The sequence below is a fragment of the Mytilus trossulus genome, chromosome 1 (assembly GCF_036588685.1).
Source record: "Mytilus trossulus isolate FHL-02 chromosome 1, PNRI_Mtr1.1.1.hap1, whole genome shotgun sequence".
Taxonomy (NCBI): domain Eukaryota; kingdom Metazoa; phylum Mollusca; class Bivalvia; order Mytilida; family Mytilidae; genus Mytilus; species Mytilus trossulus.
In genome coordinates this window covers 113194532-113216516 of record NC_086373.1, presented here as the reverse complement: position 1 = coordinate 113216516, position 21985 = coordinate 113194532, and the positions used below count along the sequence as shown (strand labels likewise).

The window sequence follows — 21985 nt, the reverse complement described above, 5'->3', positions numbered from 1 at the left end:
GGGTTTCACGTGTGGAGCAAAAACTGCCTCTCACTATGATGCACCTGAAATTACCTAGATAGTTTTTGGCGGGGTTCATGTTGGTCAGTCTTTATTTTTTTCTTTGTACTGTTGTCTGTCTGTCTGTCTGTCTGTCTGTCTGTCTGTCTGTCTGTCTGTCTGTCTGTCTGTCTGTCTGTCTGTCTGTCTGTCTGTCTGTCTGTCTGTCTGTCTGTCTGTCTGTCTGTCTGTCTGTCTGTATTTTTGTTTACCTTTTCGGCGATGACGTTGTCAGTTTTTTTTTACTTATGAGTTATAATGTCCATATGGTATATTTGCCTCTATTATATCATAGACAACAACAATTTTACCCTATACACAGGGAAACGCTACAGAAATCTATGAACGACTTGGGGTTAAAAGAACTCTGAACTGATTTGAAAAAAAATTAATAATTATAAGAATAGCATCTTTTATGTGGTGCTATTTCTTATGATTATAATTATATGCATGATATATGTAACGGACGACATCAAAAAATCAATGTAAGATAAAATAAAAATAAAAACTTAATTCAAATAGTTTTGGAGTGGGGTGTTGAACTGCTGCAAGATTTGGTTATCTGACATTGATTTTTACATATGTCCTTATGGGTTAACCAATTTTCCTCAAATTTAGTTAAGAAGGGGGGGGGGGGGGGCCCGGTCAGTAAAAAAACTATGTGAATTAAGTTTTTTATCATTGAACTTTTGATGTAATCTAAAACATATTTATCCACGTTTACCTATGTGAGTTTGATTATTCAAGTGGACATATGAAATTGGAACTACATTAAGCAATTTCTTGAGAGAATACATTTTTATGTTAATGACTTATGTATGTATTTACGTTATTAAACTTATATGACATAGATATAGGAAGATGTGGTGTGAGTGCCAATGAGACAACTCTCCATCCAAATAACAATTTAAAAAGTAAACCATTATAGGTTAAAGTACGGCCTTCAACACGGAGCCTTGGATCACACCGAACAACAAGCTATGAAGGGCCCCAAAATTACTAGTGTAAAACCATTCAAACGGGAAAACCAACGGTCTAATACTTATTTGTGAACTGATTCATTAATTCTGAAATATGTAGTTGAGTTGTCTCTCTTTGTCTATATCTAGCCAAGTATCCATTATTTTAATGCTGACATTTCTATTTAAAGTTAAAAGTTTTTTGATTAAATCAATACAATTATTTTTCTAATACACGTTTATTGTATTATTAGTTTTATAATTATTATGTAGTTTGATAATTGTGTTATGAATCATTACATTATGATGTACATACATGACATGCCAGAAGGTATTCGCTCAAGAGTTGGGCTCTTTGTAGATAACACCATGATAGTTTATCTGACCATTGCATCAGACGCGGTCTTCCCGGTCTCCGACATATATACTAAAGAAATGTATCCTGTTGATCTTACTTTAAAAAAGCTAATACTACATGTAACAATGACCACTGCCCTTCCTCGATCTTGATACCTATATCATTAACGGGAAGCTTAATACAAAGATTTATGATAAAAGAGATGAATTTTTATTTCCAATCGTTAATTATCCATTTTTAGATGGTGACGTTCCCTTGTCACCATCTTGTGGTGTTTTTATATCTCAAATTGTACGATTCGCTTGTGTATGTAATAACGCATTAGATTAAAGCGAGATAAATCTATGTATCACGCATTTTCAGAGATTGTTGGTTTCTCGACAGTTTCAGAGATAGCTATTTTATCGACAGTTTCAGAGGTTGCATTTTATCGACAGTTTCAGATATTGCATTTTATCGACAGTTTCAGAGATTGCTGTTTTATCGACAGTTTCAGAGGTTGCTGTTATATCGACAGTTTTTGAGATTGCTGGTTTCTCGACAGTTTCAGAGATTGCTGTTTTATCGACAGTTTCAGAGATTGCATTTTATCGACAGTTTCAGAGATAGCTGGTTTATCGACAGTTTCAGAGATTGCTGGTTTCCCGGCAGTTTCAGAGATTGCTGTTTTATCGACAGTTTCAGAGATTGCTTTTTATCGACAGTTCCAGAGATAGCTGGTGTATCGACAGTTTCAGAGATTGCTGGTTTACTGACAGTTTCAAAGAATGCTGTTTTATCGACAGTTTTTGAGATTGCTGGTTTACCATGTTTATCGACAATATCTGGAATTAATGGTTTACCGACAATATCTGGGATTGATGGTTTACCAACAATAAATGGAATTGATGGTTTACAGAAAATATCTGGAATTGCTGGTTTATGGGTAAAATCTTGGATTGCTGGTTTACCAACAATATCTGGGAATGCTGGTTTACGGGTAAGATCTGGGATTGGTGGTTTACGGACAATTTCTGGGATTGCCAGTTTACGGGTAAGATCTGGGATTGCTGGTTTACCGACAATATCTAGGATTGCTGGTTTACGGGTAAGATCTGTGATTGCTGGTTAATCGACAATATCTGAATTTCCTTGTTTACCGACAATATCAGAAATTGCTGGTTTACGGGTAATATCTGGGATTGCCGCTTTACTGAAAATTTCAAGGATTGCTGGTTTACCGACAATATCAGGGATTGCTGTTTTACTGACAATATCATCTGGGGTTGCTGGTTTACGGACAATATCTTTGATTGCTGGTTTACGGACAATATCTGGAATTGCTGGTTTACTGACAATACCATCTGGGATTGCTGATTTACCAACAATATCAGGGAATCCTGGTTTACTGACAAATTTAGGGATAATTATACTTTACCGACAATATCATCGATTACTGGTTTACCGACAAATCAATTTTTTGGAGAAATATCTTTCAATTGTATATTTCTGGACTTACACACTATTTCGTAAGATTCGTTATCATTTTTTTATAACTATTTTTGTGCATTTCGTTTTTTACTTAATTAACACATTATCCAAGTGAATTAATTACCAATAAAATCCACAAACTCCTGTACAACATAACTTGTATTTTGACACATGTTGTTTAAAACAACACATGTCATTACAGGTTTTACAGTGAAAGATATATGATCATATATCTTGTCTATAATGTCATTACTGATTTTACAGTGTATGATATCTCGTGTCTCTCATGTCATCACAGGTTTTACAGTAAAGGATATATATTGTCTCTCAGGTACTGTTCATTATCCTTTGTTAATTATGTTGTAAAGTATATAATTATTAAATATACGAAGATGTGGCATGAGTGCCAATGAGACAAATCTCAATCCAAGTCACAATTTGTTAGTTAAAGGCGATCGTTTTGATTGAGTGTAATTTTTGTTGGATGCGGATTACACTGCGTGTATCTGTACATTGAAGATGGGTTATATCAACAGACTACAGATACTCCAAAAAATAAATATATATATATATAAATTCGTCTTTTTTTTAGATAGGCTCCTCTGACTTAAGTATATCTTGGGGGTATGTTAATAAAACAACAACCCAAACTGCTCTTATGCCGTTTTATAATATCTATGATGAAAGATAAGTGGCAAAAACGCCCGAATTTTGAATAGTTAGAACTACATTTTAAAGAAATAATATTAAAAAATGAGTCTGTCATCAATACCACCAACGCCGTTTATATTATGTTCTGGTTGTTTAAATCTTTATATTATTTTCAGATTTTTACTATTACGGACTATGACTATATTTAGATTTGACCGTTGTCGAAGATACAGGACATTATTCAAGGCTGTAACATTGAAAATTGTTTTTGTCATTATTCTCAAATGTCTGACTCAAGATAACGACAGTAAAAACACTATGCAAATTAAAGAGACAATTAAATCATCCGGTGACATTTATTTTCAGCTTTTATCTGCTAATGATTTGGAGCGTTTAAAAAGGGTAAACCGTGGTCCTCCCATTGTCGTGCCAAGGTATAAACTAATATTTTTCTGGAATCAAAAGTCAGCTTGCTCCTACTGGAAGCGAGTTTTCCAGTATATACAAGGAATTCCCCGGAAACAATTCCAGTTTATACATACACCAGAAAGGAGCGGATTAAAGTATTTAGATAATTATAGTAACATAACTATATCACAGATGATGAATGATCCGACCTGGATTAAAGCCACCTTCGTCAGAGAGCCACGAGAACGGTTATTGTCAGCTTATTTAGATAAAGCAATCGATAACTCATTTGTATTGGAAAAATGTAACAGAAGTGTAAAGTCTTTTTCAGATTTTATAGAGTTAACAAGAACATGTAAAGATCCACACTGGGAGTCACAAGTTCGACTACCACAACATTATTACAAACATATGATTGTTGGTGTCATGGAAAACTTACCCGATTTTACCGAAAAATTGTTACGAAAACTAGGGGCATGGAATAACACGGTCAGTCATTGGCTTCAAAATCGGAAACGTAATGACTTAGTCGTCACAAGAATGCATGCTACTAACGCAAAGAAGAAAATCTTAAAGTATTATACACACAGTTTAGAAAAAGAAGTAGTTACTAGGTATCAAAAGGACTACGATGTGTTTGGATTTAATTGCTCTTTGTTAACATTAAAATAGCGAATGTACGCCCTAAATGTCGAGAAATAAAACCACAATGGTCAGGAAGATATATCGACTCTCCATTGGTCACACTACATAAATAAAACCACAATGGTCAGGAAGATATATCGACTCTCCATTGGTCACACTACATAAATAAAACCACAATGGTCAGGAAGATATATCGACTCTCCATTGGTCACACTACATAAATAAAACCACAATGGTCAGGTAGATATTTTATATCGACTCTCCATTGGTCACACTACATAAATAAAACCACAATGGTCAGGAAGATATTTTATATCGACTCTCCATTGGTCACACTACATAAATAAAACCACAATGGTCAGGAAGATATATCGACTCTCCATTGGTCACACTACATAAATAAAACCACAATGGTCAGGAAGATATATCGACTCTCCATTGGTCACACTACATAAATAAAACCACAATGGTCAGGTAGATATTTTATATCGACTCTCCATTGGTCACACTACATAAATAAAACCACAATGGTCAGGAAGATATATCGACTCTCCATTGGTCACACTACATAAATAAAACCACAATGGTCAGGAAGATATATCGACTCTCCATTGGTCACACTACATAAATAAAACCACAATGGTCAGGAAGATATATCGACTCTCCATTGGTCACACTACATAAATAAAACCACAATGGTCAGGTAGATATATCGACTCTCCATTGGTCACACTCCATAAATAAAACCACAATGGTCAGGAAGATATATCGACTCTCCATTGGTCACACTACATAAATAAAACCACAATGGTCAGGAAGATATATCGACTCTCCATTGGTCACACTACATAAATAAAACCACAATGGTCAGGAAGATATATCGACTCTCCATTGGTCACACTACATAAATAAAACCACAATGGTCAGGAAGATATATCGACTCTCCATTGGTCACACTACATAAATAAAACCACAATGGTCAGGTAGATATTTTATATCGACTCTCCATTGGTCACACTACATAAATAAAACCACAATGGTCAGGAAGATATATCGACTCTCCATTGGGCACACTACCTAAATAAAACCACAATGGTCAGGAAGATATTTTATATCGACTCTCCATTGGTCACACTACATCAATAAAACCACAATGGTCAGGAAGATATATCGACTCTCCATTGGTCACACTACATAAATAAAACCACACTGGTCAGGAAGATATATCGACTCTCCATTGGTCACACTACATAAATAAAACCACAATGGCCAGGAAGATATATCGACTCTCCATTGGTCACACTACATAAATAAACCCACAATGGTCAGGAAGATATATCGACTCTCCATTGGTCACACTACATAAATAAAACCACAATGGTCAGGAAGATATATCGACTCTCCATTGGTCACACTACATAAATAAAACCACAATGGTCAGGAAGATATATCGACTCTCCATTGGTCACACTACATAAATAAACCCACAATTGTCAGGAAGATATATCGACTCTCCATTGGTCACACTACATAAATAAAACCACAATGGTCAGGAAGATATTTTATATCGACTCTCTATTGGTCACACTACATAAATACAACCACAATGGTCAGGAAGATATATCGACTCTCCATTGGTCACACTACATAAATACAACCACAATGGGCAGGAAGATATTTTATATCGACTCTCCATTGGTCACACTACATTAATACAACCACAATGGTCAGGAAGATATATCGACTCTTCATTGGTCACACTACATAAATAAAACCACAATGGTCAGGAAGATATATCGACTCTCCATTGGTCACACTACATAAATAAAACCACAATGGTCAGGAAAATATATCGACTCTCCATTGGTCACACTACATAAATAAAACCACAATGGCCAGGAAGATATATCGACTCTCCATTGGTCACACTACATAAATAAACCCACAATGGTCAGGAAGATATATCGACTCTCCATTGGTCACACTACATAAATAAAACCACAATGGTCAGGAAGATATATCGACTCTCCATTGGTCACACTACATAAATAAAACCACAATGGTCAGGAAGATATATCGACTCTCCATTGGTCACACTACATAAATAAACCCACAATTGTCAGGAAGATATATCGACTCTCCATTGGTCACACTACATAAATAAAACCACAATGGTCAGGAAGATATTTTATATCGACTCTCTATTGGTCACACTACATAAATACAACCACAATGGTCAGGAAGATATATCGACTCTCCATTGGTCACACTACATAAATACAACCACAATGGGCAGGAAGATATTTTATATCGACTCTCCATTGGTCACACTACATTAATACAACCACAATGGTCAGGAAGATATTTTATATCGACTCTCCATTGGTCACACTACAACAGAAATGTAATATAATGACTCTGCATTAGAAAAAACTACAATAGCAAGAACATTAAACCTTTTGACTCATTATTTGCAATACTAAAATAAGTAGAACGTTTAACATATCGACTGACTCTTTTTAAATACTATCTAAATAGTCAAAACCATTTAATATATTGACTGACTATTTTAAATATGTACAATATAAATAGTCCAAACCATTTAATTTATTGACTAACTCTTTATATGTACAATATAAATAGTCAAAATCATTCAATATATTGACTGATTCTGTATACATTTATATGTAACATATAAATAGTCAAAACCATTTAATATGTTGACTGACTCTTTATACATTTATATGTAACATATAAATAGTCAAAATCATTCAATATATTGACTGACTCTTTATGTAACATATACATAGTCAAAATCATTCAATATATTGACTGACTCTTTATATTTAACATCTAAATAGTCAAAACCATTCAATATATTGACTGACTCTTTATATTTAACATCTAAATAGTCAAAACCATTCAATATATTGACTGACTCTTTATATGTAACATCTAACCTGTCAAAATCATTAAATATTGACTGACTCTATATGTAACATCTAACCTGTCAAAAACATTTTTGTATTTTAGCATATTGTCTGAATCTTCATTGGAATATCATAATAGCAATATCATTTAACATACTGACTTTTAATGGGTTACTAAAAAATCGATAAGAACATTTGTATTAATTCTACAATAGCTAGAATATTTTAAAACATATCACCTTTTGATTTCTTATCAAATAAGGTCAACAGTGATTTACCGCTGTTCAAAAGTCATCATGCGAATGGGAGAAAACAAATCCGGGTTACAAACGACAATGCAACAAACGTAGAAACAAACCATTAAAAACATGTGCCATATTTCTGACTTGGTACAGGACATTTAAAGAACAAAGGTGTTATGAACCTGGTGTTGTGGCTAGCCAAACATCGCGCTTTATTGCAATATTAAATATATAAGGCCGAGCGAAAGAGCTGAATTCATCAAAGGATGAAGCAATAAATGAGTTAATAATTTTATCGGACTTTGAGGTAATCTTTGGTATTATACACTCAATTTAGATTTTTTTTTACATATATGTACCTACACATCCCGTAATTGTGTTATTGTACTATGTTAAATTTGTGTAATCTTGTCTAACGTTACGGTACCCAAATTACACTGGGTACCAAATTTGCACATACTTAGCAAAAATAGCAGCTAAACAATTTCTATTTTTATGATTTGATACTATGCACATCTTTCAACATAGATATGAACAAAATGTTTTGAGTATTATCAACAGATGAAGTGTTTACTGAAATAGCAAAATGTGCTGAAACGGCGCTGTGCGACGTCATCAAAACGTCATCTTTTTAAAATGAGCAAATACAATATGTTACAAGTATCCATTTAAAACGAAATGAAGAGTAAGTATGGACATATATCCAATTTTCAAAATATCTGAATAAATTAAAAAAAGGCTCTTTTATTGGACTTTTGACTATGCGAATTTAAGCATGAATGCAATTTGGGTACTCCTCATTTCAAAATCATTGATGGTTTGGATGTCAGTGTAGACCAATTTTTGTATGATTCCATATGAATTAAAAGTCAAATTGGTGAACCAATATAATAAAGAAGGAAACAGCTACAAAATGAAAACAAAATGGACATTTTTGTCTTTATCATAAAAAACGTAGGTGAAAAAAACTGTCAAAATAGATAGAATCTGGGTACCGTCACGTTATGTCGTCAATTTCTGCTAATACTAGTATGATTGGTCTATATGAAATTTTATGTTTCTTTGTTTCATAATTGTTTTGTTTTCTATAGTGATTAAGATTATAACCTAAAGTTGACTGTTATACCCCTTTTTTGACATTTTTACCTATTGTGTCTGTTGGTTTTGTTCACACATCGATGTCAATATAATGGAATTTGATGCAACACTCAAACAGGTTAGAGGTTTAGCTAGCATTAGAACCAGGTTTTATCTTCAATTTTCTGAAAAGAAAATGCCTGTACCAAGTAAGGGATATGAAAATTGTTATCCATTTTTTTGGTGTGTTTGAGCTTTAGATATTGCCATTTGATTGGTGACTTTCTTTTTTTAATTTTCCTCGAAGTTCAGTATTGTTGTGAAATATATATTCTTTTGGTATACAGTTTAGTTACAGACCAATATAATTTAATTGTCATTTACTGTTGGGTTTGCTGTGACGGCTAACTCTATTCAAGTCATTCAAGTTGATACTATGCGTGACGCCTGACAAATACGGAAACGATATACCTAGTTTTGTATCACTAAATCAAAATCACGTCTTGTTTAATATTTTGAAGAACATGATTAGGTGAAATTTGAAGTGAAACTTATTTAACTTTTTCGACTTCTTACAAATGTTAAAGCTATATTATAAAATTGATTGGTGGCAAAAATTTTCATGTCAAATATATTTCTTTGCCCAAAATATAGAACTACCGTGTAAGATATTTTTATCATAAAGTAAACACTTATGTTTGAAAAACAATATATTTGTTAAAAATAATGTATATATGTGAAAAGAATGTATTACTAGATATTACGTAAAATCTAATATCCGTCTCTCTATATCTTAAACATCCTTAAATGAAATTCTTTCAAAATAACAACTCTATAATACACGCTTGTATAATATACATATATCTGTTACCTCACCTTTTACTACTTATAAAAGAACAATGTGTTTAAGGAACTGTTAGGAATCACAAAATATTTACCCAAGGAAACAATATCAATTAGCACCAAGACAAATAACAACAATATTAATATAAATATAAAATTTATCAATAGTTTAACATTAACAGCACTTTAACGTGCTAATTGTGAATTGGGTTGATGTAGAGAGGAGTTGTTGAATATGTATATAGGTCAAAAGATAGCCTTTGGCAAAAACAAACTGTTTAACTCGATATTTGATAATACAAACTGTTTTACTCGATATTTGATAAGTTTGTAATCAACATCAGAGGATGACTGTCTCTCGAAACTGATGAGTTTGTTTTCGACATTTTTAATGAATAAAATATAAGTAAATGCAATGACGAATGTTACACAGGATATTACCTAGAAAACTAAACTTTAGAAATTTAACTGAGGACCATTATCAAAGTGTTTGAAAGGAATCCAACTCAAAGCTATACTGACTCATTTATGTCCATATCAAATGTTAAATGTGGCACAAGAGGACCCCACTTATAGCTATACTGACTCATTTATGTCCATATCAAATGTTAAATGTGGCACAAGATGACCCCACTCATAGCTATACTGACTCATTTATGTCCATATCAAATGTTAAATGTGGACAAGATGACCCCACTCATAGCTATGCTGACTCATTTATGTCCATATCAAATGTTAAATGTGGCACAAGAGGACCATACTCATAGCTATACTGACTCATTTATGTCCATATCAAATGTTAAATGTGGCACAAGAGGATCCCAGTCAAAGCTGTACTGCCTCATTTATGTCCATATCAAATGTTAAATGTGGACAAAATGACCCCACTCATAGCTATACTGACTCATTTATGTCCATATCAAATGTTAAATGTGGCACAAGAGGACCCTACTCATAGCTATACTGACTCATTTATGTCCATATCAAATGTTAAATGTGGCACAAGAGGACCCCACTCATAGCTATACTGACTCATTTATGTCCATATCAAATGTTAAATGTGGCACAAGATGGCCCCACTCATAGCTATACTGACTCATTTATGTCCATATCAAATGTTAAATGTGGCACAAGATGACCCCACTCATAGCTATACTGACTCATTTATGTCCATATAAAATGTTAAATGTGGCACAAGAGGACCCCACTCATAGCTATACTGACTCATTTATGTCCATATCAAATGTTAAATGTGGCACAAGAGGATCCCACTCAAAGCTGTACTGCCTCATTTATGTCCATATCAAATGTTAAATGTGGCACAAGAGGACCCGTCTCATAGCTATTCTGATTCGTTTATGTCCATATCAAATGTTAAATGTGGCACAAGAGGATCCCACTCAAAGCTATACTGGTTCATTTATGTCCATATCAAATGTTAAATGTAGCACAAGAGGATCCCACTCAAAGCTATACTGACTTATTTATGTCCATATCAAATGTTAAATGTGGCACAAGATGACCCAACTCATAGCTATACTGACTCATTTATGTCAATATCAAATGTTAAATGTGGCACAAGAGGACCCCACTCATAGCTATACTGACTCATTTATGTCCATATCAAATGTTAAATGTGGCACAAGAGGATCCCACTCAAACCTATACTGACTCATTTATGTCCATATCAAATGTTAAATGTGGTACAAGATGACCCCACTCATAGCTATACTGACTCATTTATGTCCATATCAAATGTTAAATGTGGCACAAGAGGACCCCACTCATAGCTATTCTGACTCGGTTAGGTCCATATCAAATGTTAAATGTGGCACAAGAGGATCCCACTCAAAGCTATACTGAGTCGTTTATGTCCATATCAAATGTTAATTGTGGCACAAGAGGATCCCACTCAAAGCTATACTGACTCATTTATGTCCATATCAAAAGTTAAATGTGACACAAGAGGATCCCACTCAAAGCTATACTGACTCATTTATATCCATATCAAATGTTAAATGTGGCACAAGAGGACCCCACTTATAGCTACACATGTATCAAATCAATAACATTAGTAAACATAACAACTTATATTGAAAGTGTTTAAAACCTATGTATCTTTTTTCTTATTTAATCTTAAACAAAACGCAATATGAAGAGAAAAAACTTTATTTGTACTAAGTCATTCTGTTTGAAATTGTTTTGTCTTGTACATTTGAGTGTCTTCAATTTACTTTTTAATTTTGAAAGCTGAATGGAGCCTTTCCTTTATCCTTATTTTGTGTGGCACGCGTTGTACCTTATCATAGTTATCTTTTTCAGAATGTTCACCCGATGTATTTTCTGAAGCATCATCAGTGTTGGGCACTATCATATAAGGCAAATAGGACACCTCTGACTTCAACGTCACCATGGCCGGAGTTCGAAGATATGCAGACTGATATCTGGCCGCCGACGGACGAAAACTCTCTGAAATTGTTTGTGAGTCGTATATTGGGGGAAATATTCCTTGAAAACTTGGGAATGTCGGACTAACATTATCATCTGAGGAAACAGTATAATTTCTTCCATCATCCATTTCTGACTTTCCAGAGAAATTGCTGCTTTCTTCCTCACGATGAACATCTCTCTGTTCATATTGGCCATCATTGTCTGATTTGTCGTCGACTTCCAAGTGTTGACCATCGTCCGTGATCAATCGGCAATTATCGGCAGATTCCGCTACCCCACATTTTACATTCTGGAATCTTGTCGTCTCAACTTTACCTTCATTATCTGATTTGTTGCCATCTTCTTTTTTATAATCGTTTGTGATGATACCATTTCGGTTTGTTTGCAGTCTTTCGCTGTTAATTGCATGACGGTACATGATATTGATTGCCGCCAATTCATTTCGAAGCTGAATATTTTCTTTCTGCAGGGCTAATAGCTGTTTTTCTATGACCTGGTCCATGGTTTTTCTTTTTATTCTAGACTTTCTTGCCGATGCATTATTCCTTACCCTTTTGAACCAGTATTTGTCATCTTTTTTCTCCACTGGTACAAATTCTCGGCATGCTCTGTGCTGTAAATTGACATCGCTTTCTATCATATTGGACTCAGATGAGGGATTAAACTTCAAGTAAGAATGACCTTGTTCATATGAAGGGACAATTAAATCCATTTGTATATATATATATATATATATAAGTCGCACCTAAAATTATAATTCAAGATTAGTATACGAATTTAGTAAAATTTAAATCACAAAAGAAAAGTGCTTTTTTTCTGATAATTCTGTGCCAAGGAGTCGTGATTCGAGACAAAGAAAAACATTCAAAGTAGCATTACTCAGTGATTGAGGAACATTTTAAATGTAATGAGTTTTGTCATTTATAAATATACATTCTTTCTTTTTATTTTGATAAAAAAAAATTATACCTATGTGAACTTTTTGTTTTAAAAAGTAAAATAACAAAAATACTGAACTTAGATGAAAATCTAATTGGAAAGTCCATAATCAGAAAGCATTATTATTATTATTATTATTATTATTATTATTATTATTATTATTATTATTATTATTATTATAAATGATTATTTTGTGAATAAAATGTAAACTATATAATAAAACACTGTACCTTAAATTGACGTCTATTACGGTTGATGTTCGCTGAAAGTATAGGAAAATGATTGTCTACAAGGCAATTATCACTTTACCAGAATAATCACATTTCAACTTATATCTGCACGTGAAAATGAAAAACGTTGCCATATTTTTTCCTAACATTTATAATCTATCAGCTACCTTACATATTCAATTAGATAAAAGGACATACTTAAAGGTTATAACACAATTTAAACATTTAATCATATTCTTTTATTTCTCACTTAACACCCTTATTAGAATACAATCAACAGAAGAATGCATGACCTAATTATAATTTTAACATCAGAACAATATACGACCTTAGTATAATATGAACTGGAGTTTTTCGCATATTCAAGCCTTTTTCTTGATTGCAAACGAATTTGTCTGTTTTCAACACTGCCGGTGAATATTCCTCAATTCCTCACTGTTCCGGTTTATGCCATTTTGGGTATTCCTTTTTTCAACCTCACGAGCCTTTCCTCGCAAAAATTTTCAGATATGACATTACCTAAAGACAATGCTAACGGGCATAAGTACATGTATACTAATGATAATTTCTACTAATCCCCAAAATAAATTATGCATACATAAAGGCAACAGTAGTGTGCCGTTGTTCAAAAGTCATCAATTGATTAAGAGAAAACAAATACAGGTAACAAGTTTAAACAGAGGGAAACACATCAACTAATAGGGAAAACGGTACTGCCAAAGGCCACAATATTAACATTTTCTGAATTTACCACTTTTTATTATAAAAACCTGGATAAAGCAGTTATATGTGGTGTTAATACTTTATTAGTCTGTTTTGAAAATTAAGGCCAAATAGTATCATGACCAACTACCAACGGAGCATTTTTATGTGATTCATGCCCACCATCATTATTGCATCAAATTTTGGAAGTCTTTTGGAATAATTCTCTATAAAGTATTTCAATAGGTTTCACAATTTATATCAAATTCACCGAACTTTGATGACTAACCAAGTAACTAATCAGATGAATTAATCTGTGAATCAATAATTGATGTGAATTTGTTCACGATTTGTTTGTTCTTCGCTTGAGGTTAAAATATGATTTACTTCTAATTTGCTAAAGATTTGATATCAGTTTGTTTAGAATTTCTTTACAATTTGAAAGCAATTTGTTTAAAACTTGTTTGAAGGAAACATTACCGCTGATTTCCTCAGATTTCAAAAAGTAAAAACACAAACATACTGAACTCCGAGGAAAATCAAAAAGGAAAGTCCCAAATCAAATGGCAAAATCAAAAGTTCAAATACATCAAACGAATGGACTACAACTGTCATATTCCTGACTGGGTACAAAACGATTCCTTAACTCTTTTTTTTCTACGTTCCAATATCTTTATATTGCATATTTACTGTAACAACTTACTAAGTTTACAGCTTAAACTTAGAATCTCTCATTTGAGCTTACCTAATAGTTAAGGGAAGCACTATTTGGCAAGATCGTATATCTTTATAATATTGGTATTCATGAAATAAATCATTTCACAAAATATATATTTGATAAATTGTTGTGATTACACATAAATAATATTTTGTTTCTTTTTCTCTTGTTCATAGTACTTATTTTTTACGGAATCAACTCCGTTATCGGTATGGTCTGTGTTTCCATTAATATTGGGCACAGTGTTGTTTTTCACATGTGAGTTATCGGGTATAGTTTTGATGTGTGTCGTCCTAATATAATTATTATCCACTAGATTTAACGATTAAATATGGCAAGTATTCACGTTTTCTTTAGGTATCTACTAGAATTATTTTTGTCGAAATGTAAATATATATGTAATGCACAAGTAATTAAAGTTTAACATGTTTAAGTTGAAACACTCATCCGAAATGATTCATTATTTTTCAACATTAATTAATAAACGTAAGGATACATTTATACCGTAACAATGCTGTTTATCGTTTGCAAATACACATTTTTAAATTTAAAAAAAAGCAGTATAATTTATATGTGGTGACTCATGCATGGCTGAACATGCTTACAAAAATTGATTATGCATAATTGAACTTGATCATAAATATCACTGTATTTGACTTGTGTACAAGAAACACAAGAAACGACTTTGTACACAATGTGTTGTGCTTCGTACAAAGATTAGTCCTGATTCTATTGAATCTTTGCAATGAATCTATTTGGTTTTAGAATTATCTGATTGTATGTAAAAATTGTTTATTTCAATTATTTCTGAAAAATGTTAAAGATGTTAATTTTTTTTGGTCTTCTTTTCTGAGAAAAACAATATGATTTGTATATTGAGGAGAATGTTATTGTTAATAATAAGTATGCTGAATCTTCAGTTTTGTACACTGTTACTAAATTTTCAAGGCATATAATGTACTTTCCAATACCATGGGATTTCATTAATTTCATTACTTTTTTTTAGAAAATCATTATTATATTAGCAATTGACAAAAACATGTTCATAGCCTTCCTTTCTTTTTACAATGCTTACATAAGTTGTCTTCAGTAATTTTAAAATTTCATTTCTTGGCAAGATGTAGTGAATAAGTTTACGTCTAAATATTTTCAATTTATTATCAGTTAGATATTGAAAAATAAAAACAAAAGCATTTTTCAATTTAGAATTCAAATATTTTTCAAATATTTTTTCCCACATAAGAGGGCCATTTGGTTTATCACAACTATCTCTCAGTGTGAATATTTTATAGACTTCTTTTGTGCTCTATAAGGGAGTAATTGTCCTGTGCATAATTTGCAAGTCATTTATAACTTTAACTTCAGTTTTGAATAATCTTCAGTGCAAGGAATTGCTTTTAAATCAATTGGTATTGCTTTTTTAACATATATATTTGCCTTATCCAATTTTGTTCATATCTAAAAAACGATTTTTTGACTTTTTTTTCCGGTGATTTACTTAAGAATTGAAAACAATTTGTTTTTGATTTACCTGTGAATGTAAATGACTTGATGTCGTATTGTTTGTTACCTTTTAATACCATTATTGCCATATTTTCAAATATGACTGTTATACTAAATGTGAATTTGAGTTGCTGTGCGGCGCGTCTCGGTGTGTTGTACACTAAACATTGAAGGATTTATTGTTGATGTTTCTGTTTTGTTTTTTGTTGGACAATTTAAGATGTTCCTATTTTTTCTTTGTTTTTCACTTATAGTTAATGTATTTCCCTCGGTTTTTTGTTTGTAACCCGGATTTGTTTTCTCTCAATCTATTTATGACTTTTGAACATCGGTTGACAACTATTGACATAAATTTTAACGATTTCACGACAATTGGTTTGTGATTTGCTTATGAATTAGAAACAATTTGTTTCTGATTTTTGATTTTTTTTAATGCGAGCTCATTTGCATGACACTTTTTTAATTTTCAACGCATAACAGAGAGACGAAACTTACCATAGGAATATTTTAACTCAGGTGTCGGAAATAAACAGAAAACAATAGTACACAATCAGACAACACAATAAAGAAATCATACGATTTTGTTATCATTTGTCACCATTGTTACTTTATGGATATGAAACCAACGATTATTGGATCAAAAATAACCAGAGGGATACCAACAAGTCGTCTGAAGAATGTCATCAAACTATATATCTTTATGTTTGAATACTTAACTAACTGTGATGCATATACAAAAGATTATATACGTTTGTGAGGGATATTTTCAAATAAAAAAACTAAATTATGGAAATTATTTAAAAGTAAAATCACGAAAGTATTGTACTCCGAGGAAAATAAGTAAACAGTAATGTCTTCTAATTAAATTGCAAAATTAAAAGCTCAAACACATGAAACGGATGGATAACAGCTGTCATATTCCTGACTTGGTACAGGCATTCTTTAAGTCGAAAATGGCGGATTAAAGCAATGTCTAAATGTCTGATAAAAAAAAAGTTTGAATTTGCATTGTAGTGGAAAGTAAATAAAAAAAGATGTGGTATGATTGTCAATGACTCAAATTTTCACACTTTACCAACTGACACAGAAATTACCAACTATATTCTCATTTTATATGATTCATTTAAAAGTATATCTGGCGTTTGATTCAAAATGTTAAAAGCAGCGATATACTACTGTTGCCTTTAGAAAAAGTTTCAGCCGCCAATATCTTGTCCAAAAAAAGAGGATATAGAACGAAGATTTAAATAAGAATATTATAAAAAGTGTGATCGAGGATAATAAACTGAAATGGTAACATTCATAGAGAGAATGTGATAAAAAGTATGATCAGAGATAATTAAATGGCATATAGTTAAATTCATAGATATAATGTGATATCACTGTATGATCGGAGATAATAAACTGGCATACGGGTGCCGCATGTGGAGCAGGATCTGCTTACCCTTCCGGAGCACCTGAGATCACCCCTAGTTTTTGGTGGGGTTCGTGTTGTTTATTCTTTAGTTTTCTATGTTGTGTCATGTGTACTATTGTTTTTCTGTTGGTCTTTTTCATTTTTAGCCATGGCGTTGTCAGTTTGTTTTCGATTTACGAGTTTGACTGTCCCTTTGGTATCTTTCGTCCCCCTTTACATTCATAGATATAATGTGATATCACTGCAAGCATACAATTTAGTATCAAGCATCTTGAAATGAAAATCGTAGATTGTTTTCACAAATGAAAATCAATGTTTCTTGCTAATATATCTGTCAATTCTTGAAAAGTATGATTAATCGAGTATATTACTTTCAAATAACGAGAATGAAATGATATATGTTGTAAAAAATGATTACTCGGAAGACTGGAAAGACGAACGTGGTACAGGATACATTACTAATTTGCTGCAAATTATGTGTATAGTAAAAAAAGATACATGTATGAAGAAATTTACTTTGTTTAAGATTTGATATGTATGCCATTTATTTTAAACAGAAGATAGTAGACGATTTACATAAGTTTTTGATTTTGAAAAGCTGAATGAAGCCTTTCCTTCATTCTTATTTTGAGTGGCACACTGTGATCATGTTCATAGACATTTTTCTCTGAATATTCGGGTTGTGTTTTTTCTGTAGCATTGTTCATTTGCTGCATCATGATTTGAGGGGCAAAGGCTGACTGAAATGTCATCATGGCTTGGTAGCTTAGAGGCAAAGACAGGTACCTGGAGGACGAACGAAAACTTTCGGACAACTCATTAGCAGCGTTAGTAGGTGGAAATATTCCGTGAAAACTTGGGAAGGACGGACTTAAATTATCATCAGAGGAAACAGTGTCATTTCTGCCATCATTCATTTCAGATTTTCCAGAGAAATTACTGTTTTCTTCTTCATGATCAATATTTTTCTGTTCATATTTTATTTCATTATCTGAGGCGTCATCATTGTCATCACCATCCGTATTGACAGCCTCTTGATGGGTTTGGTGTCTTATGCTCTGTTTAGCAATTGAACCACGGTACATGATATTGATGGTCGCCAATTCATTTCGGAGCTGTATGTTTTCATTCTGAAGTGCTAGTAGTTTTCTCTCTATCACATTGTCCATAGCTTTCCTTTTCATTCTTGACTTTCTGGCGGATGCATTATTTCTGACCCTTTTGAACCAGTATTTGTCATCTTTTTTCTCTGCTGGTACAAATTCACGATTAGCTCTGTGTTGCCAATAAACTTCGCTTGTTTTGATGCTGGACTCAGCTGACTGATGAAACATTCCGTAGCAACGTTCATACGGTTGGACTACTAAATCCATATTTGTATATGTTGATATGACCTAAAAATGTAACGAGTGGTTAGTATCAATATGTTAAAGTGTCAAACAGAAAAATAACGAAATTACAAAACTGCAAGAAAAATTCTAGACAAAAAGTCCTTAAACAAATACCAACATCTAATACCCAAACATATCAAACGTATTGAAAACAACTTTCATATTCCTACCTGGTCTACGCATGTGCATATGTAGATGATTGTGGATTAAATCTGGTTCTATAGCTAAGCGAATACTCACATTCACATCTCAAAAAAGATAGCAAAGTTCGTTCACACCCCGATCTTGATAACATGTGATGATTTACCTTTTCAAATGTTATTTTCTTAATTTTTTAAATGGGTATCATATTTTATTGATAATTTGAAATTAAAATTAAAAGCTCACATTGTTTTTCTTTCTTTTTCTTTTTCTTCTTATTTTTGTTCAAATTTTGTTTCGGTACAATTTTTGAAATGACATTATACATTTCTAAATGCGACCGTTCTTTTGTCCCATTTTGCATTCGCAGATAAAATATGCATTTTACGACTAAAACAATAAGTGTTACATGTTCAGCATGATATGTTCACCATGTAGAGAATCTGATATCACTTCCGATTACAAAAAGTTTAAACGTTTATAACCATGTATATGATATTTTGTTTATAATTTTTATTTAGGGTCATCTGTTCAATTGTTTTTATATTCTTTACGCATATTTCGAGACTTTCTGTGTTTTAAACACTTTTTTTTTAAAATCAAATCGATCAATTGATTGTTTACCCCACATATCTATATAAATTGTTTACAATAAAAGCAAAATAATAAATAATAAAAAGAGAACTGTACCTTAAAAGCACGTCTATACTGGTTGATATCTGGTGAAATTATAATAAAATCATTTGTCCACAACGCAATTATCACATTATTTGTATTATCACACCAAACTTACGTATACACGTGAAAAAAGAAAACGTTTCAGCATTGATTTTAGATTAAAGCTATTTCTATTTTATGAATGGTCTAATTTCATATTATGTTGACGACGAGCTTTATACATATGAGAACTATTATCGCATTTATTTTACCCTTACTCAATTGCAGTATACGTAACGCCACCCCATTTATTTACAATGGTTTCTTTTCCAGAAAAAATAACGATGCTTAAATATGACGCATAAAATAGATTCCCCAAGTTATTTTCCTTTGTGTCCCTATGATCTTAATCTAATTAAGTTGTGTTTGTAATTTGTTTATTTTGGACATAAAGAAAGATAACAATCAAGCAGGATTACACACATATACAGTTTCAAGTACGATCCTAATAATATATAGCATAATGACTTTTTTGTTTTATTAAACTGACTTTTTCAGCAAGAATATCAAACGAGTCCGTTACTGTATACTGTATACTGTTATTCATAACAATAGAAGATATAGTCTACTATAAAAATGGCGCATTTGTGTTCTTTGGAATTCATACAACCTGTCGATGAACCTTGTTGCCGAAACGTACATTAATATCATCAAAGAAAACATTTACAGCTTTAATCATCTCAATGAACTTTACATTTTATGAAACAAAACAACATTCACACAGCGCCAGTATATGGAGGATCTTTTCCTCAGTTCGTATGATATTCGACATAGATATAGGAAGATGTGGTATAAGTGTCATTAATACAACTATCCATCCAAGTAACAATTTATAAAAGTCAATGTACGGCCTTCAATCCACCATTTTCTACATTAGAAAATGCCTGTACCAAGTCAGGAATATGACAGTTGTTATCCATTCGTTTGATGTGTTTGGACTTTTGATTTTGCCTTTTGATTTTGGGTTCAGTATTTTTGTGTTTTTACTTTTTTTTCGACACAGAGCTTTGGCTCACACCGAACAGCAAGCTATAAAGGGCCCCAAAAATTACTAGTTTAAAACCATTTAAACGGGAAACCCATCGGTCTTATTTATAAAAACGAAAACGATAAACTCTTACGAACCACACAAACAGACGACAACAACTGAACATCAGATGCCTGACTTAAGAAAAATGCAAACAATTGCAGCGGGATTAAACGTTTTAATGGAACCAAGCAATCCTTCTTTTTCAACAATATCATCACAACATAGAAAGACACACTATAAAATATCAATTAGAATAACTTAACCCAATCATTTAATCAATTCAAACACAATGAAAACATAAATATAATCTGTGATACAATATAAATACATAGCTAATAAAAATAAGGGATGATTAAGGTAGAGTATAAACCGCTGTCAAATGTTAAACAATTTTAGAAAAACATCAATTATGAAAAAAATCCCGTTATATTATACACAGATAAATGAAAAGAGTTTCGTTGTCAAGTATACTTCTTCTTCTGTCTACATAATCTTCCGTTTAGGAATACCTAGTAATTTCTGGGATGTCAAAAAAACTAGTTAAAAACTTAGTACATGTGGGATGAATATCAAGAATAAAACTATACAATGAGTGCTCGATTAAACTTCGTGTTCTTTATATAAAGGTTCCGAAAAAGTATTTAAGGAGAAATAATATAATTTTGATGTTCATAGTACGGAGAAGAGACAATTTGTATTAATTCCGAACAATCAAAACTGGAATAAAGACCTGTTAACATTAAATGACATCAAATTAACAAGCAAGTACGATTTGAGAGTACTCGCTGACAACTAGTTAAAATCCAAAACAATTAGTTGTAAAAAAATAATCATCAGAGGCTAAAATCAACTAAAACACATCCCAGGGATTTAGCATTTTAACGTCATGGACAGTCAAAGAAGACATAACATGTGCAATGCTTCGAAAATACGTATTGACAAGCTGAAGGAGTATACTAGTTTACTTCTTTCTAGATAAAAATTAACATGTGTTTGTGTGTGTGTGTGTGTGTGTGTCTATACATACCTTTAATAAATGATACAAATTCAGTTATCATTAAATATCCTAATGACAAAATCGATATTAGTGCCAATGTAAAATATATTCAAAGATCTAATTACAA

At 32.3% G+C, this 21985-nt stretch overlaps 4 protein-coding genes across 4 annotated transcripts; 1 reads left to right on the top strand and 3 right to left on the bottom strand.

Moving 5' to 3' along the window:
* Positions 1-1929: 1929 nt before the first annotated feature.
* Positions 1930-3114, bottom strand: LOC134706134 (uncharacterized). Its single transcript, XM_063564844.1, has 3 exons — positions 3089-3114; positions 2496-2743; positions 1930-2459 (listed from the first exon to the last, which is right to left on the bottom strand). Exons 1-3 carry the CDS (start codon positions 3112-3114, stop codon positions 1930-1932), a joined length of 804 nt encoding a protein of 267 aa, XP_063420914.1.
* Positions 3115-3672: 558 nt separating this feature from the next.
* LOC134706124 (carbohydrate sulfotransferase 9-like) lies at positions 3673-4557 on the top strand. Its single transcript, XM_063564834.1, has one exon. The coding sequence runs from the start codon at positions 3673-3675 to the stop codon at positions 4555-4557; it is 885 nt and encodes a 294-aa protein (XP_063420904.1).
* Positions 4558-11852: 7295 nt separating this feature from the next.
* On the bottom strand, positions 11853-12785 carry LOC134706112 (nuclear factor interleukin-3-regulated protein-like). The gene has a single exon (XM_063564824.1). It carries the CDS (start codon positions 12783-12785, stop codon positions 11853-11855), a length of 933 nt encoding a protein of 310 aa, XP_063420894.1.
* Positions 12786-18134: 5349 nt separating this feature from the next.
* On the bottom strand, positions 18135-19837 carry LOC134711834 (nuclear factor interleukin-3-regulated protein-like). Its single transcript, XM_063572765.1, has 2 exons — positions 19805-19837; positions 18135-18976 (listed from the first exon to the last, which is right to left on the bottom strand). The coding sequence occupies exon 2, from the start codon at positions 18953-18955 to the stop codon at positions 18155-18157; it is 801 nt and encodes a 266-aa protein (XP_063428835.1). The 5' UTR covers positions 18956-18976; positions 19805-19837; the 3' UTR covers positions 18135-18154.
* Between the last annotated feature and the right edge of the window lie 2148 nt (positions 19838-21985).

Coding starts and splice junctions, on each gene's coding strand:
- LOC134706112 (XM_063564824.1), bottom strand. CDS start 12,785: ATGGATTTAATTGTCCCTTCATATGAACAAGGTCATTCTTACTTGAAG.
- LOC134706124 (XM_063564834.1), top strand. CDS start 3,673: ATGACTATATTTAGATTTGACCGTTGTCGAAGATACAGGACATTATTC.
- LOC134706134 (XM_063564844.1), bottom strand. CDS start 3,114: ATGAGAGACACGAGATATCATACACT. Junction 2,744..3,088: donor GACACGAGATATCATACACT/GTAAAATCAGTA, acceptor TAAATTTGTCAG/TAAACCAGGATTCCCTGATA. Junction 2,460..2,495: donor AGCAATTTCTGATATTGTCG/GTAAACAAGGAA, acceptor TCGATTAACCAG/CAATCACAGATCTTACCCGT.
- LOC134711834 (XM_063572765.1), bottom strand. CDS start 18,955: ATGGATTTAGTAGTCCAACCGTATGAACGTTGCTACGGAATGTTTCAT.